At 39.2% G+C, this 27,471-nt stretch overlaps 1 protein-coding gene across 3 annotated transcripts in view; it reads right to left on the reverse strand.

Annotated features, from left to right (window-relative positions):
* The window catches only part of MAP3K20 (mitogen-activated protein kinase kinase kinase 20), a 145,913-nt gene that overhangs the window by 78,449 nt on the left and 39,993 nt on the right, over window positions 1-27,471 (reverse strand). For all 3 annotated transcript variants that reach the window (XM_080668455.1, XM_080668456.1, XM_080668457.1), the window contains exons 3-4: window positions 8,181-8,268; window positions 3,994-4,095 (exon numbers count right to left, since the gene is read on the reverse strand). In XM_080668455.1, coding sequence (XP_080524581.1) covers window positions 3,994-4,095; window positions 8,181-8,268 — 190 coding nt within the window. The remainder of the gene's footprint in view (window positions 1-3,993; window positions 4,096-8,180; window positions 8,269-27,471) is intronic.

The raw sequence follows: 27,471 nt of genomic DNA on the forward strand, positions 1-27,471 counted from the left end.
TGGCTTATTTTCCTAGTGCTCATTCCAGTGAGACCCTGGGAGTGGAGGTGGGGCTGTGTGTGTGCGTGTGTGTGGGAGGGGTAGTGGGGTCGGGGGGAGACTGGCTGGATTCCTTAGCTGTGGTTGCTAAAGGATTTTATGATCCTCAGATAGAAAAAAAAAATATAGTAGTTACAAAATATTTTATCCTTCTTACAAGAATAAATCTTTGAGATAATCTATATTTATAGGCACTCCAAATTCTTCTTCACCATGTTTAGAATATAAATCACGTTACTTCAGTAAATTGGATCCACAGAAATTAAATCGAGTTTTATTATTTTGAATAAGAAAAATTATACTTTGAAAGACACATATTTCACACTTACCCCTTTAGTAGTGTTTGACTCTTTTTTTTTTTTTTGTACTTATGTATTGTCTACCCCATTAGAATAAAGATAAAGAACATTTTCTATGGAAAATTTCCCCTCCTTTTATTTCTCACTTTGTCTTTTCTAAGTAATAGCAGAAATAGCCCCTCCCCTTTCCAAATCAGACAGGCTCCTTTTTGAAATAAATTATCCATTAAACATAATAGGCTTTGGTTCTTTTTTAAGTACACAGAGAAGTTCAATTTTATAAAGGTTAATTGTAAAAATAATCTATCATGTTTCTAGTAATCTGATTATTACATAATGAAGAATCATGAAAGAACAAAGAATATAAGAGAATTTAAACTCCTGCCATATAAAGATATTCCTGAAAAGAGTCTACTTAACAAAAAAGTATTACTGATTTAAATGATCCTAAACACAATGTAATTGGAATAAAGGAAATCTAATAAGAAGTTCTGCATACTAAAAACTGTGAAAATTCAATAGCTACAACTTGGGTAACTTTTAATAATTTTTATGACTGCATTTCATAGTTCTCTCACTCTTGCTTTAAGAATCAAATTCCCGAATTACTGTTTTCAGGTAGAACTGGTTTAATTATTATTAGAGGTACAACTAGACAGTTCCTACACTTGTGACAAGTAAGGATTTCAAAAACAACAACACTCAAGTACAAAAGCTTTAAATACTGGCACTTTTCTACTCATGGCAGATATTATGAAAATAAGTCGCATAAATTATTGTGTATAATACACAGCACACACAGAATATTTAGTGTTCATAAACATGGTAGTAATCACAATCATATAAAATTCTATTTAATTTGTTTTTATAGTGCCATCTGTAATTCTACCTTATTTTTATTGTAAACAATTAAGAAGACTGAAAATACCTTCATCCGTTTTTAAGATTCAGGGTTTCCTAAAAAAGATTTGACTGGTGTCATTTGGAAGAGATTTGGAATCAATGATGACCATTTTGAGACTGGATGCAGGTTTATCTGCTTTAATTGTTCCTCTTACACAATGCTCATTGAATTGCAAACATTTCAGATATATTTGTTCGCTTGCCCTTCTCCACTCCTCTCTCCACCCCTCTCTCCACTCCAAAAGAGGAGAACCTTTTTGGTTTTGAGAGGCATTCTCTCTGCAGTGATGGTGCAGTGCCTATGTCAAAATGCATGAACCAACTCTTCCTTAAAATGAATTATTCATTCTTTGATTTCTCAGCATCTTGTTACTATAGTGCCTTCAATCTTGGTCAGACTGAAAGGTACATAGCTGAATTTGTAACAGAATAAATGAAAATCAAGCCTTCCTCTTTAATCTCCAACTTCTACATATAGCTTTACCAGAGAGGTTTGAAGTCATTCCAATAGCACTGACTTCTTCTTCCTTTTATAGCCCATCTTAAATAGGAAGTATGACTTGTAACTGTAAACAAACAAGTATCTTCTCTGCCTCACTCCACTGAGCGTTGGCCAAGCACATTAGAGCTCGCCTTTTGGATCAATCACAAAGACGTGATCTTATTACTTTGTAGTTTTGGACACTGTCCCATGATCCACTCCCGTTCTCTCCATCCCTGTTCTTTGCCTTTGGTTCCAGTTTGCTACTTAGTCCTGTTTCTTCTCCTCTTTGTCCCCCTGATATAGAGTGCCAGAGGTCTTGAGAAACCCCAGGAATGACAGGTGATCTGGAGCCAAGGGACTACCCCTCAGACAGGAACTATGCAGGGGAAGGGGCCAGGAGGGACGAGGTTTACAGGCTGGGAGCCAAGCAAGCTTAAGTAGAGTGTGCACAGCAGGAACCAGAGTGACTGATGTCAGCTGGATTATTGGCTGTCTCTCCATCCTACATGCCATCCTATCTAATAAAAGGCCAGTGACAGTAACGGCGTAACGACCAGAATGACAGATCGACCAGTCGCTATGAGGTGCATTGACCACCTCTCGGTCCCTCCCCCCGAGCCCACAGGCTCTGATCGCTGGATGGCCAACAGGAACCATGGGGAACCTGGGTAGGTGGCGATGGGGCGGGACTGGGGACAGGCAAGCGGGCAGAACGCCAACCTCTTGGTCCCCCCCACCCCCACTGGCCCGAAGGCTCAGATTGATTGCCCAGCCAATAGGAACTGGGGTGGGTGGAGGCGGCGCGGCAGCAGGACTGGGGACTGGTGAGTGGGCAAAAGATGGCCCTGATTGCAGGCGAGGCCTAGGGACCCTGCCTGTGCACAATTTCGTGCGCTGGGCCTCTAGTTAAGAAATCATATAGGTGTTATAGGCTGAGCTTACACCCCTAAATGCAAATGTCTGTAAGGTGAAGTGCTTTAAGTCAAGGACTGCTTATATATGTACTTGCATTCATGTCAGTGTATTTCCATAGTGCTTCAGGCAGTTCCCAGTAATAATAACCCTGCTTACAAACAGGCGGTCCCTGTGTACTACTGACATGCAGAGAAGTGACTGTGATGTTACATGAAAATGTCTTGAAGAATGTGAAATTTTAAGGCTGATCTGAGATGCCTGATGCATGAATACACAATTAAGTTAATTAACACAGCCAAAGCCTTAAGTACACAATCCTAAATGTAAAGCTTATTGTTTTTATAACAATGAAATATCATTTAGCAGCAGCATTTAGCATGAAACTTAAAAAAATTTTTTTTTCACTTTCTTTATTTGAAGAATTTGGCAGGTGGTGATGAAAGTTAAAACAAACAAGATAATTTCCCAAAGGAAAGACTATTGTTACTTCTGGAAGTCACTGTATGACTTCCCAGCTTATAGAATCTGGAGTAGCAAAACTCAAAGGAATTAATTGTCCCAGTAACAGGCTTTCTAGAGGTTGTTAGAATACAAATATAACTATCAGTGTTCATTATTTAGGTTATGTTGTTTCCAAAGCAACTTTGACAGTTATAAATAAAACTCAGAAATGTTCAGTTGGGAAAATGGAAAAAAAAAGATAAAAATAAATGGAATTTAAATTGCTTCAGAAAGCATTAGTCTATGTAAGAATTTATGAGGGAAAAAGAACTGGGCACCTTGTTTAGGGATTTTGTGGATTAAAAATATATAATTTCCAAGGGTGATTTCCAAGTTTACATTAAATATGAAATAAAATCTGAATTGCTTGTACATGGCAGCACAAATCACAATTTTTTGCAAGTGGTTACTATTTTTAGTATATTACTATGTATACAAAATGAGTAGAACTAATCCTACAATAAATCATGTTTTCTGCATACTGAATCTAAGTAGAGACTTGCAGAACAATAACAGGCTTATGATCTTTCCACTTAATTTGTCAAGCAAGCTCATCGATTACATTGGTAAAAAATGTGGTAAAAATGGCTGTTCTGGAGACACTGATTTTGTGGGGACTTGGTTTTAGGGAAAGAAATAAAGTGAAAAATGGAAAGAGAGAAAAGGAATGCGTGAGTGAAAAGGCAATGACCTAAAATATTACCTATACAGTAATTTGCAGAATTCTTGCTACTTTTGGTGTGAAAAAAGAACTTATAAAAGACATAGAATAACAAATCTTCTGACTTGAGTCACCATGTCAGGATGGGACATCCACCAATTCTGCAAGAATTCACAAAGGATTAGGATTACCTTTGGCTACATCAGTGGCCCAGGTCATAATGTGTTCCATGTCCATCTCTTCACTTCTGTTACTATTAATGTAATCATACAGTGATCCCAGGGAAGCATATTCTGTTTTTAATGGAAAGATAAGCATATAATTAAAAATAAGGGGCATCTCATAAATAAACCTTTATATTTTCATTAGGAAGATGTATTAAAGAACTTAACAAAAGACATCAAAATTATATAAAAATATACTTTTCTAAAAGTGTTTTCTAAAAGTATAAAAATACACTTTTCTAAAAGTGGTTTCTAAAAGTTAGTCTTATCCTGGAAAGAAAACTGTCTAAGACAAGCACTAACAGAACGAATAGTAAATCTTCAGCCAAGGATAAAATCAAAAGTCACTTAAATGCAACTCAGAAACACAAAAGTGTATTGGAAGAATGTACTGGAAGCAAAGGCAGACATGTAAATAGGTATTTCTTTTAAAATGGTTGTTCTTATAGGATAGATAAGACTAAACACAAGTCAGAGTTTATATGACTATGTAAATAAATCAACCTTGCTGCGCCAGAATTTAGACAAGCCCTTAAAATTTAGCACAAATGGCCAAGAAAGAGACAACGCCTTTAAAAATGGCTTTGAGGTATAAATTACATACCATGAAGTTCACTCACTCTAAGTCTACAATTTGATAATTTTTAGTAAATTTATATAGTTGAGCAATCACAACCACAATCCAATTTTTAGAACCTTTCCATCATCCTAAACAGTTCCCTGTGCCCATTTACAGTATTCACCACTCTCACTATCTACTTTCTCTCTCTGATTTCTCTGTGCCTTTTCTAGATATTTCATATAATGGAGTCTACAACAGAAGGGCTTTGTGTCTTTCTCTGTGTTCTTTCTCTTCACATGTTTACAAGGTTCATTCATACTGTAGCACGTATCAACACTTCATTCCCTTTTATTGCTGAATAATATTCCATTGTATGGATTTACATTTGGTTTATTCATGACCACTCAATAGGTATTTGTATTGTTGCCAGCTTTTAGCTATTATGAATAATGCTGCTATGAAAATTTTCATAAATGTCTTTATGTGGAAATATATTTTCATTTCTCTTGGGTAGATTCCTAGGAATGGAATTCTGGGTCATATAGTAAGTTTAACTTTTCTTGTAAGGCAGGATTGCTAGCAACAGATTCTTTCATTCTTTATCCAAGAATGTATTTATTTTGATTTCATTTTTAAAACATAATTTTTATGGATAGTTTTTTCTTTTAGCACTTTAAATGTTTACTGCCTTTTGGCCTCTACTGTTGTAGATGAGAAGTTAGTCATTAATCATATTGTCATTCCCTTGTACATGAGACATTTTTTCTTGCTACTTTCAAGAATTTTCACTTGGATTCTATCAACAGTTTGACTATGATGTTCTAGGTGTGTGTTCTTCTGCCTTTATCCTACTTAGAGTTCGTTCAAGTATGTAGAGGAATGCATTTTATCAAATTCGGGATTTTTTTTTGGCCATTATTTCATCAAGTAGTCTTCTATTTTTTATTTTTATACCATTCTTCTCTTCTTCCTTTGCTTTATACATTAATTGGTATACCTGATGTTGTCCCATAGGTCTTTAAGGTTCTGTTAGTTTTTCTTCAAAATTTTTATTTTTCAGATTAAATAATTTCTATTGACCTAGTTTAAAGTTCGCTGATTTTTTCTCCTATCTCAATTATGCTAAGTCAATTCTAGAGAATTTTAAATTTCAATTATTGTCTTTTTAAACTCCAAAATTTTCTCTGAGTCCTTTTAAAAAAAATTTCTATCTATTTGATGAGATTCCCTATTGGTTGGTTCATTGTTTTCACACTTTCCTTTAATTCTTTAAAGTCTCTTCTAGTTCTCTGAACATTGATGCTTTGATGTTTTTGTATGTTGAATCCAATGTGTTAATTTAAAGAGGCAAGGTTAGTGCTATCATCCCCCAACCCATCTAGTTTCTCAAACTTGGCTCAGTTAACTACTACCCATGCACTCAGTATGGCTAGATCCTAATGCTGCAGAAGGCTGGTTGAAAAGTTCACATATTGTTTTGGTAGATACTTGTGAACAAACAATTTAAACTAGCATCTTTAGGAACAAAGACAATTTAGTACATTTTAACACATCAAAATTTGTCTAAGAGGTATCTTTAATAATCAACCTCATAGGTCAATAAAAGAGCTATAAATACACAACTTACAATCACCTCACAATTTTGAAACTTGTGTTGTTTTAAAGAAATGATTAATGTTAATATTTAATGTTACTTACTGGCCTTACAGGTAAACAAGTATAGATCTAAAAAGAACAAGTCACTGATAACCAAAGATTTTGGGTAGGAATAGGTATGAGTAGAAAATATTAGAAGGGTTCATGAAATAAAGGACTGGCTAGTCTATTAAAAAAAAACACCACTAAATACAATCAAACATACTCATTCAATTACTTGGATTCTTTCTCCCTCTTTTGGATGATAAGACAGGTTGAACACGCTAGCTAAAAATGACTGTTTCATATCCTCCTAGGGACTGAGAGTAAACTCTTGGAAAAAGGATTCACATCATGACCCAAGTCTTTTTTTTTCCTACTCTTCATCCTCATCTCAAAAGAAACTAGAAAACTTCCTGAATAGTCCACCGAGTTAAAGTTAAAAATCTCATCCTCAAAAGCATTAAGCATGAAGGGCACAAGATAAAAGCAGAGTTTCTAACCTCTTTGGAGTATCATACTATCATCTACTAGATAAGAATAATTTAAGCTACATCTGAGGATCAGAAAACTGGGTTCGGATTTATAAGGTAAACACAACCTGTAAAAAGTAAATACAACAGACTAGGAAACAAAGAGCAATATGGGAACTGGGTCAGACACAGGGTTTAATTTTAAATTAGAAGTCTGATCTACAAGGTTAAGCATGGCTAAGACACTAACAATATAACCCTTTATTGGGTATTCAAGTTAATAGAAAAAATATAAGCTCAAGAAAAAACTGCCACATACCTCATTTTAGGCACAGATCTAAAGATAGCTAATTGGGGATAAAATACCCACTACTTCCGGTAAAAATACCACTTATCATAGTAAAAGCATGTTAAAATGCCTGCTATCAGAAGATGGAAATAACAGCAGCCATCCCCTTTGAGTTTAAGAACCAGTGTAACCACAGCTTGCACACAAGAAGAGGAACTTCTGTACAAGATCAATCTGAGAAATTTCTACCACTCTGATTCTACCACTAACGGTGACCTTGGGAAAGTTACTAAAGTTAGAATTTTAGGCTCTTATTTGTAAAACAAAAATTATTTTACTCATCTCATATGGTTATTGTAAGTATCAGATGAAATAATTGATAAAAAAGTACCTAATCCAATCCATTTTATTGAGTGTGTTTAGTTGTTATTTTCTATAAAGACAATCCAAGTTCTTACCACTAGAGTAGAAGAAGATAGGGCTAATCTTTTAAGGCAAAGGACTGTCATGAAAAACCACCTGATCAAAGTTATTTACTGTAAAATTGAACATTATACTTATTATCTACCTAAAGCTGCTGATTGGATTATAAAAGCATGAGTATAAAGTATCTAAAAAATATGTCTGTGTGTTTTTTATGGCAAAATTTTCTGTGTGCTCCTTTTTGAAAAGGACATTTCCATCAGTTATAAACTGCTGTTGCAAATTATGTGATAATTTAGATCAAGGTCATTACCAACCTAGATGACCAAACCTGAAAAATATTGTTCTCATGTCAGAGACCTTGAAGAAAGAATGCTCTAATGGGATTAAAACGTCTTGCAAAGAATTATAACATGAATAGCTCAAGAAATCTTAATTTGTAAAAGGTCACAGTTACAAAAAACATCGCTCATTTCAATTAATTAAATGAAATTTTAGTTAAACGGCACCTTTAAATATTGGTATTGCAGCTGCAAGTGCATTTAAATAGCATTTACGCAGATATAATTAGCACAATTAAACATGGGTAGAAGTGGAAACACCATTCTTAATTATATTGATATAATCAGTTTTATTAATGCTTTATAGCAACAAAGGTGACATCTGATAGTGGCACACAATTCATGACTGAACCTAATATTAAACATTTTAGCATATTAAGGAATCTAAAGCTAGATAATCTGGGAAGGAAAATCAAATAATGAGTTCCTACCTGTGACGATTCCATAGTTGGGAGGTTCAAGAACTACTCCATAAAACTGGATGATGTTCCTGTGACTGAGGACACTGAGTATTTCTGCCTGTATAAAAATAAAAAATAAAATTTCACATTTACAAAAGTCTAATGAAATAGGATCCCTATTTATTTTTCTTTTACATACATTTACAAGATATATGCTTATAGAATATATATATATATATACACACACATATATATACACACACACACACACACACACACACACTCAATAAGTGTATAATGCTGATAAAACTCTTGTCGTTAGCAGCATTCTTGAAAGTTTAAGAATTTCTACTGAACCTTTCTGAAAATTTAAAGCTGAAATGGGGTTGAAGTGGCAACAAAAGAGGAGCCAACTCACAAGCCAGCACACCTGACGGTAAAGGAGGATGACCAAAGAGGGAGGTACCATATTTATTTGAAGTGAAAATCCTCTTTCTAATAGTCAATGTATTTCTTCTGCATAATGTCTCTTCTCACAGAGGCTGCAGCAAGACTGAACTTCTACCAGTTGGATGAGCAGTCACGATAAAATTAAGGTAGAAGTTTTTAACTATTAGTGGGACAGATTCAAGTAATATCTATTTATAAGTGTTTATCTAATCATTCATTAAAAATGTTATTTCTGGCCCTGGTTGGGTAGCTCAGTTGGTTAGAGAGTTGTCTTCATACGCCAAGGTTACAGGTTTGCATCAACCAATGAATGCATAAAAATAAGTGGAACAACAAATCGATGTGTGTGTGTGTGTCTCCCTTCCTTTCTCGCTTAAATCAATAAAAAGTCTTAAAAATGTTGTTTCTCTCCTACTGTATGCAAAAGGTACTATAAAGGCTAGGAAGGTGGATTATTGACTTATAGCTCTGACTTGATAGGGAAGCCATACTTTACACTTTAAAATGTATTAAATGCTAGAAAACTACTGTGGAGTGACATGGTAAAAAATAAATTACATTTATTAAACTTAATTTCTGAAGTGAAAAAAAAAAAGATAGTACATTTATATCTGGTGTGTGTGGTATTTAAAACACTACTCCTTGATCTCGGATGTCCTCACTGATTCCAAGGTTCAATGATTCCATGAGAATATGATAGCAAAAGACAGAAAAGCGGCTCATCCAATCATTCAGAGGAAGCAGCCTCCTTACTGCACTGTATTCAAGATCAAAAGCTCTCTCCAAAGACAGCTGGGTCTCTAAAACATCAATATGATCCCATATTTTACAAAAATAAAAATTATACATATAGAAGAGAGACCAGGAAGAAATTAAACAAAATATTAATTGTGGATATCACTAGGTAGCAGAAAGATCCTAAGTGATTTTAAAGGTTTGTATATTTCCAAATTCTTTATAATAAGCCTAAATAATTTTAAAATCAGAACAAGTAACACATGATTGTTATAGGTACTATGTATGACTAGAACATCTATATATATAAAAGGCTAACATGCAAATTGTCCCCTCGGGAGTTCAACAGGGAGACCAGGAGTCCAATCACTTGCTATGATGTGTGCTGACCACGAGGGGGCGGCACGGAATGAAGTAAGGCCCTGGCTGACAGCCAGAAGGCCCCGATTGGCCCTGATCACCGGCCAGGCCTACGGACCCTACTCGTGCACCAATTTCGTGCACCATGCCTCTAGTATAAATATAAAAATATTTATTTGCACGGAAATTCTGATTTTCCTAGGAGAGAATTAGGAAGAATCGAAACTCTTACCTTACATTCGCAGGACTCTACTAGGCATATAAAAACTAGTTTAGTGAATCTCTGAGCTATGCGTTTCTCCTGACATGGCTCTGAAACAAACTAGTCTTTGCCTGGGTTATTCTTGGGAAGGTTCTCAGGGGCCCTGAGACCAAAGATGCAGGTGCTGGAAACTGAGTGTACTCTAGATTGAGCTCAGCCTGCTCAGTGTCTGGATCAGTGTGTTAGTAAATGACGTTCCCCTCCCTCCTTACATTTGCTCCTATGCCTGCTGCCCTTTATGGAAGCTTTTCCCACTTTGCTCATCTTGCAGAATGTCTAGTGTAATACTACAAGAGAGAGAAAGGTCAGGTGCTTTCCACACTGAAAACACACAATACTCTTTAAGGATGAATGAACAAATCGTATTTGATGATAATAATATTTAGTGTGTTTAAATTATTGCTATAAGGCATCCATGTGAGCAAATGTTTACTCTGAACAGTACAGTGAGAAGAATGAAATGCTGGTGGACATAGATCTGCGCCAGCATTTATTCTGTTCTTTTACATGCATAAGGGTTACTAAGGCTATGATCTCATAAGAATGACAGTCGATCAATTATATAACCACAGTAGAAGCTACATTTGAAATTTGTATTTACCAGCTCACTGCGGTTTTAAACTTTCAGAATGAAGACTTTGCCTGTTGCAGGGTCTGCAGTCCATGGCAATTAAATGAGCAGTTTCTTGACAGCCTTTTCCTGTTTTGGTCATTCTCCAAGCATGCCCTTGCTTTGGCATTATACTTTTTCAGATTCAGAATGCAGAGGATTGCTTAGGCTTAACCCTTCCATTTCCGGTTTTCTACCCAATACATTTGCCATTTATTTCCAAAACCACCTCTGCAGGTAAGCCAGCCTTTTGTCAAGTACACCGTTTCCCTACCCACAGTGGCAGGTGCTCCTCTACCATGCACTGAGAAGGGAGCCCTAATTCTCAGGAGTGGAGCTACATTTCAAGCAGGTTCCCTGCTCCAGATGGAATGCGTTCCTCTAAAATTAGTATGTTGAAACCTAACCCCCAATGTGATCAGGTCTTTGAGAGGTGAGGGTGGAGCCCCTATGAATGGGATTAGTGCCCTTATAAAAAAGACCTAGGATTGTTCTCTCACCCCTTCCACCACATGAAGAAACAGCAAGAAGACAGCCATCTGTGAACCAGGAAGCAGGTTCTAATCAGAAACCAAATCTGCTAATGCCTTGATCTCAGACTTCCCAGCCTCCAGAACTGTGAGGAATAATGTTTGTTGTCTATATGCCTCTTCAGTCTTCTGTTAGAGCAGTCCAAATGGACTAAGACAGTCTTCTTCATAGGATTAGGCTGGCATAAAAGTCCACAGCTACTGAACTAGGCCTCTCATGAACAGAATGGGTTCAAAAAGACAATGCCACTGTACTTCTCAGGACAGCATACCTCTTATCTTCGTCACCACAGAGCCCGGAGTTATTGCACGTAGCAGCGGGATATCAGGGACAAGGGAACTTCTTGATTTAAGGACTCCTAAAACAGTGTTTCAAGTCTGTAAGACCAAAACACCGAGCTCTTACAGGCAGGACGTGGTAAGACTTCCCCTCCTTTCTGTTTCAGGCTCTGATTGTAAAGATAACTGAGGCAGAATGCTCAGTATGAGGAATTAAAAGATTTATATGCACCAGGTCACAAAAACCAGGATAAAAAACAACACAATGCTGTTTAATTAATTGCGTTTTCACCCCAAGCGTATCATGGTAGGGGCATTTTCCTAAAAGAAAAACTTGATCCTTACACGTATGGCAAGATGGAAAACCAGGCCCTCTACTCCTAAAAATGCAGCGTACGGGAACAACTTAAAAAGTAGGCTTGACTTTCAATCCTGTATTTAATCACCAGAGTGTCATGCACAGGTCATGCTCTTTGAGGCGCTTTAGGCTTAATGAGACCCATTCACTAACACTGTCACATGACAAGCAGCAAACCTCATAGCTCTGTAGGTTCTCTTTCAAAAGCTGCCCTGTAGGTATTCAGGGAAATAAAGAAGGACAAATGAACCGAATTCAGGTTCTATAATTTGAAACAGCCTATATTCCTAATGATGTTTCATGTCACGAAAACTTTTCTCTGGAAGGAAAATGGCTAGAAATACTAAGAAAAAAATAAGCCAGTCATCTGTGCACTCCCGGGGAACAGCTGAGCGGAGCCCTGTGGGATTTATTACGAACATCCCCACTGCTGGGAAGCCTATTGCTCGGTGGTTTTCCTGGTGGGCTGCAGCAGACTCGCCGCATGTGGCCACTCGGAGAGCAGCCTGGGCTCCCCTCCAGGAACCAGGCTGCTGCCTAGTTAAGTACACACCCAGTTCAGGCAGACTAACCTGGCAGGGTAGGAGGGTGGCTCAAACGGAATGAAACAAATAGCAAAGATTTAAGAACAGGGATTGGAGAGCTATTTCCAAATCATCAAAAGACTAAGAGATTTTACAATCTTCGTGCCCACAACGGAATGTCACTGTGATGATAGGAAAAAGTTAAATATATTGTAAACAACTTGTATTTAGTTTGGGTGACAGAAGCATATACCAAACCCCAGATTTCCACTAAACAACTTAGGTAATTTGGTCAAAGAAATAACTTGGTGCTAAAATTACATGGGAAACCTCCCTAAAGGGAGCCTATAAATTAGTCCCAAAGTATGAACTAATGAAGGATTGAGCTTCTAAAAAACTGAATAGCAATATAATTTAATTAAATACTGACTACATGAGTGGAAATTTAAATTCTAGTTCCAAAATAGATGGCCCTAAAGCCACCTGGTCACCCTGGACCTTGTTTTCCTAGTAAATGACTTGGTTGGACGAATTATTTTCCAGATTCCTTTATGCTTTAAATTTCTATGCATTTCTGTAAAATAAATACAAAGTATTATTAACAGTTCTTTTCACAGAGTGGGTACTCAATAAATATTTGATAAGCTGAACTGAGATAATTAATCATGATGTATCAGGACATTCTCTAGAGTCAAACAGGCTTGAGCATGAGCCTTGGCTCTGTCATTTACACAGCGAGGTGACTCTGAGGAAGTTGTTGAACCTCTCAGGGCCTCAGTCTCCTCATCTGTAAAATGGGGACAGTAATCCTAGCCCAGTGCCCAGCAAATGCCAGGTGCTCATCTCATGCTAATTCCTTTCTCTGACAGCTTACCCTTCCTTTATAGTCAGCTTATCCTTTACAGTGAGGTCAAGCTTATGGGCAAATCCAGATCTCTCCCAACAGTGGATTCCACCTTCATTTTAATTAGCTTTGTGTATTTATTATATTCCACCTTCCATGTTTACCTATGTTTTTACCTCAATACAGCACTTCAACATTCCAAAGCACTTATCTTAGTTGACTCTCAAAAAGAAGTTATTTTATCATATTTAAGATTTCAAAAAACTAGGCCTTTGATTGGATTTGTTCAAGCTCACTTTACAGGAGCTCAGTAACGGTCATTATAAAATATAAATCTAGGTTTCCTACCTCTGACTCTTTTTATATATTTCTCCCCTCTCTCTTTAAAGGAAAAGTCCAATAAAAATATGAGTCCTTTCATCTACACTTTTTTTTTTAAATTAAAAGCTGCCCTTGCTCAAAGAGATTCCAATTTACAGACTCCTCTATAATAACACCTAATATTTACTGAGTGCCTACTATGAGATAGGCCAAGAACTTTACAAAGATTAAACCTTTAAATCCTCACAGCAAACCATGAACTTGGGCCTACTATTACCTAGGCACAGAGAAACTTAAAAACCTGCCCAAAAGCATAGTAAATGGCACAGTCAGGTTTTTAATACACGTAGGTGATTTCTAAGCCCTTCTTATAATCACTAAACCACCCCACTGTCCTTTACAAACCTAATTTGAATACAAAATGGAAGGCTAGTTTATAGAACATCCTAAAATTACAACATGCCTAGAAAATTCCAAGCTCTCTTTAGTTACAGAAGCATCAGAAACAATTCCTCATCAACTCCCTCATAGGGCCTCAGCGCTGGCCCTGCGGTACTGGTAAGGTTGCCATGCCTTCCGAACACTCAGCTGCACAGGATCAAGTTAAGCACCATCATCTCACTCTCCATAGGCGCTAGGCCATCAGGCCAGCTTGCAGCAACCAAATTTATAGCTAATAAAACCAGGTAATTGCACAGCATGAGGCACCCTCTCTCTATGCAAAAATTACATGGTTAGAAATTTAGAGCGACTCTCACAATCTGATTAGCTAAGTGCTTTATAATATTACTCTACAGTGCAACAGAGTTTGATTATTTACATCCCAAAAGAGAAATGTTTGCCACATTGATTATGGAAATCTGCAAATTCATTTAGAAGAATTCAGGCAAATTTATTTTTCAAATAGTCTGCAAAGTCCTCTAACATCTTATAGACTCCAATTAGACAGTATCTTGAATACCTGGATTCTTCAACTGAATTAATGATTTTACTATTTCTGGGTTCTGCCAGCATACTCAAACAATAACTAATGACAAAGGCATGTGTGTGACACCTGCCAGACTGCTTATTTAAAAAGAAGTAGCAAATCCTAACAAATACACAGTAAAAATAATCTGGAGGATGGGAGAGAACTTGATCAAAAGTATGAACATATTTAATAAAGCTCTGAGTGTGTATATTTGTGCACATGCATGTGTATGTTTAGTGGTAGTTAGGGATCGTCAGCCATAATGGTCTAGAGTAAAAGTTAAAGAGATGATAAGGACTGGCAGGGAGAAGAGGTGAGATGGGTGTTGTAAGGCATCATAAACTCCCCAGTGAGGTCCTCCTGGTGAAGGGTATATTAATCAGATTATCAGCAGAATATAGTATAAGAACATATTAAAATCCCATCACTAACACCTTTTGTTCTGAATCCACACGGATGAAGCAATCTCTAAGTTGGTTTTCCATATAACTCACCTACAAATCGAAAATTTAATAATTAGCAAATTGATTTTATTCTTTAGTCTCAAGTCAAATATGCTAGTATGATTTAGCATCCTGAGTTCACTCAACTCTGAGCTCTTAAGATAAAATTTCTGAACACAGAAAGCAGAAGCCACCATACCAGGGACCTATTTGGGCATCCAGCAGCTTTTCCTAGGAGGTGGCTTCACTATATCCTTGGGAGTCTTAGGTCTCCTATGGTGGCAAACTATTTTTCAAGACAGCTTATTCTACTGTCTCAAATTACTAGAGTTGACCTATGTAATTTCCTGTGTTCCTGATTCGATCTTGCTTGCTATATCCAGTTCAGCTCAGATTTTTATTTCATTTCCACATACTGTCTTACCCCAAATTCTGATTTTTTCTCTTTGCTTGAGGGGTCAGTGGATGTCCTTAAGTTGACTGTAACTCTTCTTAATACCTTAATACTTATAAACAGAAAGAAATTTTTAAAAAGCTCCTTTAAAGGCATTTGCTAAATGGTACTTAACGATACTGTTACTGGACCCATTCTTCATGCCTGGTGACCGGGTTAGTGTTTGTGTAGCAGATTTCTTCTATGTCATGCAACAATGCTTAGAACCCTAGAGAGATCAGAGACGGGCCTCGGTTTCTATTTTGAGTTTTCTAGGTGGAACTCTTCTCACACAACAGACTCTCATCATTACTAATTTCTCTATAATACTGCTTTATCAACTGCCTAGAACCCCCAAGAGACAATAATTATTTTGCATGTAAAATATATCTATATATATAAAAGGTTAATATGCAAAGTGTCCCCTTGGGAGTTCCACCAGGAGACTGGGAGTTTGATCGCTTGCTATGATGTGCAGCAGTGGGGCACTGAGGGAGCGAGGGAAGGAGGAGGCAGGGAACCTGATCAACCCTGACCATCGGCCAGGCTTAGGGACCCTACCCGTGCACGAATTTTGTGCACTGAGCATCTAGTATATACAAACCAGATAGTGACTGATGCCACCTACCCACCTGCATCACAGTAACACTTCTGGCACCCCACACATTTATTAACAAAGCACACAGAAAGTCACTGCTGAATAATGTTGAATGGTAACAGTGAGCCCAGAAATAAGTTTCTCACTAAATAATGAGGTCCGATAGTGAGCTCAGAGATAAAGAAGAAAGTAAATTAGAACATCAGTGTGTTTTCAAGGAGATGGATAAATTGTGGGCTATGAAGCCTGAGCGTATAGATCCTATTAAGGGCCTACAAAAAGGCATACAAATTTCTTTAAGGCTGGGAGAAAGGGATTTTATACAGATGAAACAGATCATAAAATATCACTATTATCATTCTTTTGAGTTTCAGAACTTTTGAGCTGAGTATAACCTCACTCATGAGAGCTTCCTGTGTATCAACACTGTCTCATCACTACACATATTCACTCATTTAATCCATGAAGTCAGCACTATTATCATCATCCCCAATTTATCTCTAAGAAACTAAAGAACAGAAAGATGAAGTAACTTGCCCATGATCAGACAGCTAAGAGGTAGTGAAGATTCAAACCAAGAAGTCTGGCCTGAAAGCCTATGATTTCAACCATGATGCAATATTGCCTCACAAATGAGTATCGATTTTTAAAATCACATAGGCATACATGTCTATACATGTACACAGATGTACATGCACACACATTTCTACGTATTGCATACAGATAAACTCACATATGACTATACATATGTCTAGGACTTTATACACAGTAAATATTCTAACACTTATTTGATCTCAGTATGCAAAGAACTCTAGAATCAAAATCAAGAGACCTACGTTCTAGTCTTGGTTCTAACAGTGGATGGCTATGTGATTTGGGGCCTCAGCTTACCTACTGATAAAATGTCAAAATGTGGAGGTAAAAGGGAAAGAATGGATGATCTAAAAAGTCTCTTCAACTCTAACATTCTGACTTAAATCTGATTTAATTGGTTTGGGGTGGGGCCCAGGCATGGGTGCATCTTAGAAGCTTCCAGGTGAATATAATGTGCAGCCAGGATTCAGCTCCACTGGCCTAGCATGATTGTTGGCAAGCTACACTGTAGCCTACTTACTTTGCAGTCACAAAACCCTGGGGCTGTTTCGGCTCTATCATGTATGAGCCGTGTGGCCCTTGCAAGTATCAATGTCCCTGAGCTTGCTCACTCTTCATCTATAGTATAAAATAAGAAAACCAGTATCTACTTAAAACAGCTGTCAAGACTAGGTTTACATGGAAAGTACATGCTAGGCACAGGTTTTTCCTCAATAAATGTTAGCTGCTAGTAGTTGTACCTATAGTGAGCAAAGAAAATGTTTTTTAAAAAATACGAAGAACTGAACGTGAGCTAGAACTATGAATCGCTGGAAAACATATCCACAGGCTGATAGCAAGAGCACAGGGAAACTCATAAAGATGAGAAGAGGTCAAAACACAAGTCTGGACAGGACACTGACCACAGGCCAGAGCGAGGCTAGTGAATGCAGCATCGCGCCATCCTGCATACTCAGGGGTACACGGCAGGGGAAATCTCTAAATTCAAAGACCAAAGTATACCACGATGACCACAAGTTGTTAAGCCCGATTCTTCAACTTCTCAATAAATCTTTTAAGGTGTCTCAGTATTTTAAAAATCAAATGCCAAGCTGAAAAAAAGTGACCCTCCCTTCGCTTTTCCACTTACAGGGTAAGGAAGATGGCTTATCATCATTAGCCTCACCATTACTGCACTGGATGGGGAATCTGAATTTGAGGGGCAGTTCTTGTGTTTCTATTTTCTACCCATTCTTATATTCTGTGCCAGAGGTCACAGAAGACCACACTACACTATCGTTGTTTTTCAAAACAACTCTTTGGCCTTGGCTATCATTTATCATAATGAAGTTTCTGCTGTATTGTTGTATGGTTACGTCAAATGAGCCCCCAAGTATGAGCTGATTCAAATACAAAAGGATAACAGATCCAAAGTCAGGGGAAAAATATTTTTGAGTAGTGAACACGGAACACAATGATCTATTATCTGTAAAATGGAGGATATTATCTCCCAAATCTCAAAAGGCAGAGAGCAATGCATGCTTAGTGAGCAGCACTGAATTAGGAGCAAAGACTAGGGTTTTGGTGGTGGGTTTTTACCACCTCTCCTGTATGCATGCAGCAAGTTCTTAGCCTGCCAAGAACTTAAAAACTGTTGGGCCCTAGCTGGTTTGGCTCAATGGATAGAGTGTTGGCCTGTGGACTGGAGGGTCCTGGCTTCGATGCCAGTCAAGGGCACATGCCCGGGTTGTGGGCTTGACCCCCAGTGGGGGTCATGCAGGAGGCAGCCGATCAATGATTATCTCTCATCATTGATGTTTCTCTCTCTCTCTCCCTTTGCCTTCCTCTCTGAAATCAATAAAAATATATTTTTAAAAAACTGGTGGAATTGGGAGCAATAAAAACTATTAAATAAACTTAAAAAATAAAATGTTTATTTTGGAATAATTTTTAGACTCAGAGAAAAGCTGTGTTTTAGATTACGTTTAGATTCAAAGTAAAAGGTAACAGCGTCCTTATAGCCCTCACCCAGTTAATATCTTATTATGCTACTATAGTGCATCACTATTCACTAATGCCAGACTGTTTGCACCTTTCACTAGTTTCTCCGTAATGTCCTCTTTGTGTTCTAACATCCACTCCAAATACCACATTGCATTTAGTTGTCATGTTTCCCGAGTCTCCTTTGGCCTCAGGATTTTGATAAGAATCAAATAAATGTGAAAACACTTCTATAAAATAAATAGGAGTATTAGAATATAATTTACTATTGTTATGCATTAAAGGAGTCCATGCATGTAAAGCACCCCCAAAACTGCCTGGAATGCATTAAACTCAAAATGTTAGTTATTCACATCGTCATCATAAGTACTTATACCTATCCTACATTCTGACCAATCCTAAGTCTTCAACTGTTGCTTGGGGTTCAGAATTCCTTTATGACTGTGGACTTTATTTTCTCTGTAGTCAGCTTTATAGAGTTACTAGAGGCCCGGTGCACGAAATTTGTGCATGGGGGGGTTGTGTGTCCCTCAGCCCAGCCTGCACCTTCTCCAATCTGGGACCCCATGAGGACAGTCAGACATCCTCTCACAATCCAGGACTGCTGTCTCCCAACCGCTCGCCTGCCTGCCTGCCCCTAACCACTTCTGCCTGCCAGCCTGATCACCCCCTAACCACTCCTGTGCCAGCCTGATCAACGCCTAACTGCTCCCCTGCTGGCCCGATTGCCCCTAACTATCCTCCCTTGCTAGCCTGATTGCCCCTAACTGCCCTCCCCTGCAGGCCTGGTTGCCCCCTACCCTGCAGACCTGGGTCCCCCACAACTGTCCTCCCCTGCAGGCCTGATCGTCCCCAACTGCCCTCCCTTGCAGGCCTGGTCCCTCCCAACTGCCCTCCCCTGTAGGTCTGGTCCCCCCCAACTGCCCTCTCCTGCAGGCCTGGGTCCCCCACAACTGTTCTCCCATGCAGGCCTGATCACCCACAACTGCCCTCCCCTGCTGGCCATCTTGTGGCAGCCTTCTTGTGTCCACATGGGGGCGGCCATCTTTGAACACATGGCGGCGGCCATCTTGTGTGTTGGAGTGATAGTCAATTTGCATATTACCTCTTTATTATATAGGATAGCCCTTGACCAAATATTGAAAAACAACTTGCTTTAACCAACTGAGTTAGCAAAGCAGCTCAATCTAGGAGAGCAAGAAAGACAAGAAGACAAAGGCATTAATGGAACCTCAGAAGCCACCAACGTTTCACTTCATCATCAAACAATGTGTCTCAGAGCTACACAGACAAAGATGCCATGACATTCAAGAGGGAATATTCCATAGACATCAGAAAGTAACCAGTATCTATACATTTCCTGTTAAGTGATCTGCACACAGCTTATGGTGAGGGGAGGCAGCAAAGTGATGCTTTTCTTTATCCATCAGTTCACTGAGCTTGTTAACTTGCCCTGGAGAAAGCTCAACCAGGATCCATATACTCACACAAACTCATCCTACGGAGATCAGGAAATAGTGCATAGATTCCAAGTTACTTTAGAAGAAAAAAATAGAGGAAAAGCTCTGGAACTGAACCTGTTCTGAAAGTCACTAAACATCCTGCTGATAATAGCATAATAATTTACTAAGTGTTCACAAGGTTTTATGGCCCAAGAACCAGGGAGAATACTGAGTTTTTTTTTTTCATAGAGAAGCCAACATGTCCACTTAAGGGTATGTTTTTCAAACCCATTAAATATAGTGTAACATTAGCTGATAAAAAGTACAGTGTGTGTGTGTGTGTGTGTGTGTGTGTGTGTGTGTGTGAGTGAGATGAGGAGCAAATAGCTTAGTGGAGGCATAAGAAAGAATGAAATAAATTATTTAATTGTAATAAATGGCAAGCCCTTTCAACTTTTAGCATTATCTTTAGAAAAACCATACTAACAAATAAAAATACAGAAATCTTCTTTTGAAGCCAGTTATAGAATGCTTCTTGGTCAAATTCATAGTTCCGAGCAGTTAGGATAATTCTTCATGAAGTTTGGTGATACACTGTTTTGAGTCAAAAGAAAAAACTGTATGTGTTCTGGCAGTTGTTTAGGGTAGCACTGATCCCAACCAAACTTCCATCTTCTACCCCTCTTGTGCTAAATTGTGGCCATATGACACAATTCTGGCTATTAAGATAAAAGAAGTTATTATCCACATACAAAAAAACAACACACACTCACATTTGACCCCTTCCTCACACCATACACAAAAATTAACTGAAAATGGGTCGGACATAAATGAGCTGAAACTATAAAACTCTGAGAAGAAAATATAGGAGTAAATTTTATTGACCTCGGGATAGCAAAGTCTTCTTAGATATGACACCAAAAGTATAGGTAACAGAAGAAAAATAGATAAATTGAATGGTATAAAAATTAAAAATGTTTGTGCTTCAACAGACATTAATCATAATCAGAATTCGAACAAAAGTTAACTGCCCATTTGTGGCAGGAATGCTGCAAAGAAGATTCAGGCAGCACAAATGTGGTCCCTTGGAGTCTTTTCCAGAGCTGAGCTTATTAAGGGTAAAGAGCACTGGATCCAGAGCCAGAAAACCTATGATGAAGCTCTGGTTCTCGAGGATTATATTTTGTGAATCATACTGAACCTGTTTCATTTGTAAAGAAGATAATGTAAGTAAGAGTACTTTATAAGTGGTAAATACATTATCTGAATATTATTTATTGTAATTTGAGGATAAGGCAAAGGATACCAGGTTAAAACCTTAACAGGATTTATTTAAGCCTATCCTATCTAATAAAAGAGTAATATGCAAATTAGCCAGCACTCCGCTACACCCACAAGCCATACCCACAAGCCAATCAGGAGTGAATATGCAAATAAACCCAACCAAGATGGCTATGGCCACAGAGAGGAGGGAGGCTTGGGTTTCCCCGGCAATGGAGGAAGCCAAGCTTTCCGCCTGCCCTTGCTGGCCTAGGCCTCCACTCAAGGCTACAAAGTTTCAATGATGGAAGATAACATAAATCCAAACAGAAATGGCGGCAGCCACGGAGCTGGAAAGAGCAGGAGGCTAGGGTTGCCCCCAGCAATGGAGGAAGCGAAGCTTTCCGCACACCCTGGCCGGCCCAGGCCTCCGCTTAAGGCTACAAAGTTTCAATTATAGAAGATACATAAATCCCAACAGAAATGGCTGCCGCCACGGAGCAAGCAGAAGGCTTGGCTCCGCTCCACGCTACAAAGTTTCAATTGTAGAAGATAAATAAACCCCAGATACCAGGGCCTCTGCTTGGGTCACCAGGGGGCGTGGCTGGCCTGCAAACCACCACAGGCCCCTCGCCCAGGCCGCTCCACACCCCAAAAGAACCCCCACCATGATCCGGGACACTCTTCAGGGCAAACCAGCTGGCCCCCACCCGTGCACCAGGCCTCTATCCTATCTAATAAAAGAGTAATATGCAGATTGATCATCACTCCAACACACAAGATGGCTGCCCCCATGTGATCAAAGATCCTGCCCCCATGTGGACACAAGATGGTCACCACAAGATGGCCAGTAGGGGAGGGCAGTTGGGAGGGACCAGGCCTGCAAGGGAGGGCAGTTGTGGGTGATCAGGCCAGCAGGGGAGGGCAGTTGGGGGGGGACCAGGCCTGCAGGGGAGGGAAGTTATGGGTGACCAGGCCTGCAGTGGAGGGCAGTTAGGGGAAAACAGGCTGGCAGGGGAGCAGTTAGGCATCAATCAGGCTGGCAGAAGAGTGGTTAGGGCAGGGGTGGGCAAACTTTTTGACTCGAGGGCCACAATGGGTTCTTAAACTGGACCGGAGGGCTGGAACAAAAGCATGGATGGAGTGTTTGTGTGAACTAATATAAATTCAAAGTAAAGGAGCGGAGGGGAGAGCAAGAGAACCCTCCGCTCTTTTGGCTCCGCGGGCCTGATAGAACAGCCGAACGGGCCGGATCCAGCCCGCGGGCAGTAGTTTGCCCACGGCTGGGTTAGGGGGTGATCAGGCTGGCAAGCAGAAGTGGTTAGGGGCAATCAGGAAGGCAGGCAGGCGAGCAGTTGGGAGCCAGCAGTCCTGGATTGTGAGAGGGCAGTCAGACATCCCTTGAGGGGTCCCAGATTGGAGAGGGTGCAGGCTGGGCTGAGGGACACCCCACCCCCGTGCACGAATTTCGTGCACTGGGCCTCTAGTTTATTTATAAAGCGGAGTTCTGAATGGTAAGGATTAGAGTGGCCATTTTTCCAAGAGGCTGTGAAATCTGGACAAGAGTTAAGTAATTCTCAGTGATGATTCAGATACAATGTTGAACTAGATCAAGAAGCTGAATAGTGAATTATGTGATACTTTATTCACTAGTTGCTAGAAATGCTATGAGGAAGAAAAGCAAAAGGACCGTTTATTGTTAATGTTATCAGATGCCTATCATTCAAGCATATTTAATCTTCTCTCTTGTAACAAGCATAGGGTAGGCAGTGAATGTCATTTAAAAATAACATACACAGTAGGAACTTAACAGTGTGCTCCTGACAAGAGCTTGAGACTGGCGAACCAAAGACCTGGGCCATGCACTGGAGTTTACTGCTACCCAACATAGCTGTTCTGGACTTCAAATTACTAATTTTTATTAATGGGGTGGGGGGTGGAATTGTTGGATTAAAATAGCTATTAAAATTGCAGTTTGAGTATTATATGAGATTTCTAAGATAACAGACCATTTATAATTATGTGCAAACCTATCCATTAAGCAAATCACCTGCCACAGTATCAATTCTTTATCACCTTTCAAAGCTCCTTTCTCTTATTATATTGATGTGACTAAGTATAAAATAACCAAATCCTGACCCACCCATAATTAGGAGTTCACAACATGGTCTCATAGTTCATAATCACGAACACTTACATATTTTAAATGTTCTTTCTAAAATTACAAGTATTTTTTAAAATTTTCATCCAAAGATATATTATTATTGATTTTTAGAGAGAGAGAGGAAGTGAGAGGGAGAGAGTGAAACATTGATCTGTTGCCTCTGATATGCACCTTGACTGGGGATCAAACCCTCAATCTTTTGGTGCACAAGACGATGCTCCAACCAACTCAGCCACACTGGCCAGGGCACAAGTATTTATTAAACTATGTCTCTTTTCCAATAAGCTATTTATCAAGAATAAATAAGGATTGCTAAAGTATAAAAAATTGCTACATAATTGTTTAAATAGATTTTTGTAGGTTGGCTGGTGGAAGAGCACTATTATTTTTTTACTTGAATCTAGCTGTCAAAAAGCCAACAGTCCTGGTATTAGGAAATTTTATGTGGGTTACAATTTAAGTCAGTACTTCAAACACTAGATAAAATAAAATCTCCTTCTGCTCCTGGATTCCCATTTCTTTCTTAGGACCCCAAATTTTTCACCTATATATATAAAAGCCTAAGCGACTGAGCCACCGAATGACCTGTCAACTGGTCGCTATGATGCGCACTGATTACTAGGGGGCAGACACTCAACACAAGAGCTGCCCCCTGGTGGTCAGTGTGCTCCCACAGTGGGAGTGCCGCTCAGCTGACCGACAAGTGTCAAATGCAGGGCTCACGGCTGGCGGCTGCAGTCCGGGGACCACAGTGGAGCAGCAGCAAGCCTACTGAGCTACAGCAGCAGGTGCAGCGGGGCCGGGATGAACAGGAGCCGCAGGCAGAAGTGGCAAGTGGCGTCAGAGGGCTGGTTTCGACCCGATCCCCGCAGGCTATGCCGAAGGACCCCACTGGTGCACAAATCCATGCACCGGGCCTCTATAGCAGCGGTCGCCAACCTTTCAGACCTCACAGACCACCAGTGGTCCGCAGACCACCGGTTGGTGACCGCTGCTCTATAGAATATAAAATGCAGTAGTAACAAGATACTTATTCACTGAAAGAAAGGGCGGAGAAGAGACAAAAGAAAACACTTCTTTTTTACTGTTATATATGATTACTAGACAACCTCTCTTACACATAAAATTACTTGTCCTGAAAAAAATCCTTTCAAGATGACATTTTAATTAAAATTGATGCTTCGTTTTCTCTTGTGCCTTCATCCTGACACCTGCCTCCCCAGAGAACTTAGATATTTATAATTCTCTTCTTTACACACACCTGCACTGCACGATATGCCTTGGTAACAAGATGACTATCAAGGCACAGAAGCCTTAATACGGCCATAATCACTATTATTCTTGAAGCCAAGTGTCTGGCAGATTCCCAATCTAGATTCTGACAGCAAATGGGGGGCTCCACAAGTAAATTTTATGGTAAATCATTATTATGTTTAAAATGTAAAATATATATAATGAAGAGCTTAGTAAAAATCTAACACAAACACAGGAAATCGTGTTTTCCCATGCAAAGTCCACAAACACAGCCAGGGATCTTGTTTAGATTGAGAGGGAAACCGGGAAGACCAATCTGAATATTTTCACAGCCACTGCTCCTGAAAAGGGGTGCCTCTTGCAAGAAAGGGGTAGAACAAAGATCTTAATGTTGCAGGTCTGAAAGATACCCACATCAAAACCAGGTACGGTGGTCCTAACCTAAGCAACTGGCAGACTGCAGGATGGATGTGGGCACTCTTCTGCCTAATACAATCTGAATCAAACACTTTGCATCTGATTCTCCATGTGAGCTTTTATGCAAACTTCTAAAGTGCAAGGAATCCTGGGGTGGAAGAGCTATTCTGAGAGATTTCACATAGTTCATGTAATTAGGGAAACCACTTCCTTTGATTGTAAGTGTTCAAAACAGCTGAATTTCTCCTATCAAAGGCACTCTGTGATTTGGGTCACCTCTTTTACTTTCCCTTTCATGTTTCTCAGGATGAGAGGTGAGGCTGGAGAGCACATTATTTAGGGGAAAAAGCGATTTCGCTTTTTGTTTTAGGGATTGAACTTACACCATATAAGAGACTGTCGTTTAGAATCTCCCTTTCTTTTTCACCCTCTGTCTCTTTCCTTCTCTATGGAGCCTCTTCGGTGACTACAGAGAACACAACCCAAAATGCCAATTTAAGGGTGATGGAAAACTGTCATACTGTGTGTGAAGGATTCTAATTTTCATGTTTGGGCTTAAAACATATTTAGAAAGAACTGTAATGGGCAGGATCTTGATCTCCACATTAGCATGTTTGTTGTTAGAACAGTTGAATATGCAAGAGACAGACAGAGACAAACAGGCCTGGGAAAAGAAGACTTCTCCCCTCTCCCAAAAAAGCACAGGCCACCAGCTTACAGTGTCAAAGAAACTACCACTCTGTTCTTTTGCTGTGTTCCCGGAGCATCCTTTCCCCCTGAAAGTGGAAGCAAGCTCATTGAATGAGGTGGTCCATGCTGCTTTTGCCACTGCTAGTCTAGCAGTGATGCTGTTGGGGTATTCAGTACAACTTTTTCTCAAATACCTTGGTCAGTTTAGCACACAGATTTGTCAGTGAATATAAAAACTGAAAATGAATATGCAAACGAAGTAATTTACCATTTGTCAACCACTTCGATGCCCACATTTTTCTAAATATAAGGCAAGCCAAAGAATAATGAATATGCTACAACCTCTAAGATTTTAGTAAATTTAAATTTTAGTTAATTAAAATTCTGTATAGCTAAAAACTAGTAATGTCAGTCATATAAAGGAAAAAGGGTTTTGAACCACATGAATAAAATATGACAAAATTCTCTAAAGTGACAATATCATTTGCATTCATTACATTTGCTCTTTATATTTCAAAAGGGAAACAAAACTAGGCAGGAATTATCTCCATGTTATAGGGGAAGAAACGAAGTTCCCGAGAGGTTAACTGTTTTGTCTAACATCCCACTGAGTAAAAAAGCAAAGTAGAAGCAGACTGAGAACTTTAAACCGGTGAAGAGGACACGAGCTCCCTCGTCCAGGATCCTAAGTTTCTCTTATCACAGTTTGAATTTCACATTAGCTTTTCTGGCAGTGTATCACATTTTAACTCACAATAAGACAAATACAAGGTAGGGCGTATCAGTATCCTTACCTTAGAAACGAGGAAGTTAGGGCACAAAGAGCTTGCCTGAAGACTAAGCTAGTCAAGTGGCCTAGGTAGGGATCCCAACACAGGTCTGACCCCACAACCACACTGTACTGAAGGTGTATGTTTGTAAGTGTGTTTCTCTCAGTTGAACTATTAGATCCTGTGGGTCCTCCAAGTTTCATCCAGCACAGTTCTGGCACATAGTAAGTACTTAATAAATGGCTTCTGAATTAAGAAACCACAGCACAATAAGGTGGGAAGGCTCTGCAGCCTAAATAAAAGAAGGTTTAAAGGGCATCATAGCTATCTCCAAATATCTGAAGGCTGCCAGATGGAGGAAGTATCAGGCCCAATTTATGTGGTTCCAATGGACCATACTAGAACCAATGGGTAGCAAATTCTAACTAAAGCCAATTAAGGTCTTTAAAAGAGGGCAATCAAAAAAAAAAAAAAAAAAAAAAGGGTGTGTGTGTATGTGTGTCTTAATATAAGGCTCCTATTACCAGAGGTATTAAAGTGTCCAGATAATTGTATGATGTAGGAAATAATCCCATATAAGAACCTCTGGTTGGGTACCTACACGCCAGTCCACTGATCTGCTATATCAGGGATGTTATAAAGACAATACTCACACATGCCCATGCACACACATGTGCTAGACTCTATCTGGACCTATTAATTTAGAATCTTTAGAAGTAGGGCCAACTATGTATATTTTAACAAACCAAGTTATGCAGCCAAAATTAGAAAAACTAGACTTGTGAGGTTGGTCCTTTTCAGCTTTATATTTCCATATTTTATGAAGGTATGCTCTCAGTTGTCCCTTCATTTTATGTCTGTGTTTAAAATTCTAAAGTACTATAGATGCTATAGTCCCTGAATGACTCTCACTCCCTACATCAAACTCTGGCCTATGTCCTTTCTGTTAGCTATTGTGAAAGAGCTTCTTCCAGGAAATTCATTTCCAAATTGTGCGTCATTTCTCTCCGTGTTACCCAATCTGTTTTCAGAT

Source organism: Plecotus auritus, assembly GCF_963455305.1.
Source record: "Plecotus auritus genome assembly, chromosome: 5".
NCBI classification, from domain to species: domain Eukaryota; kingdom Metazoa; phylum Chordata; class Mammalia; order Chiroptera; family Vespertilionidae; genus Plecotus; species Plecotus auritus.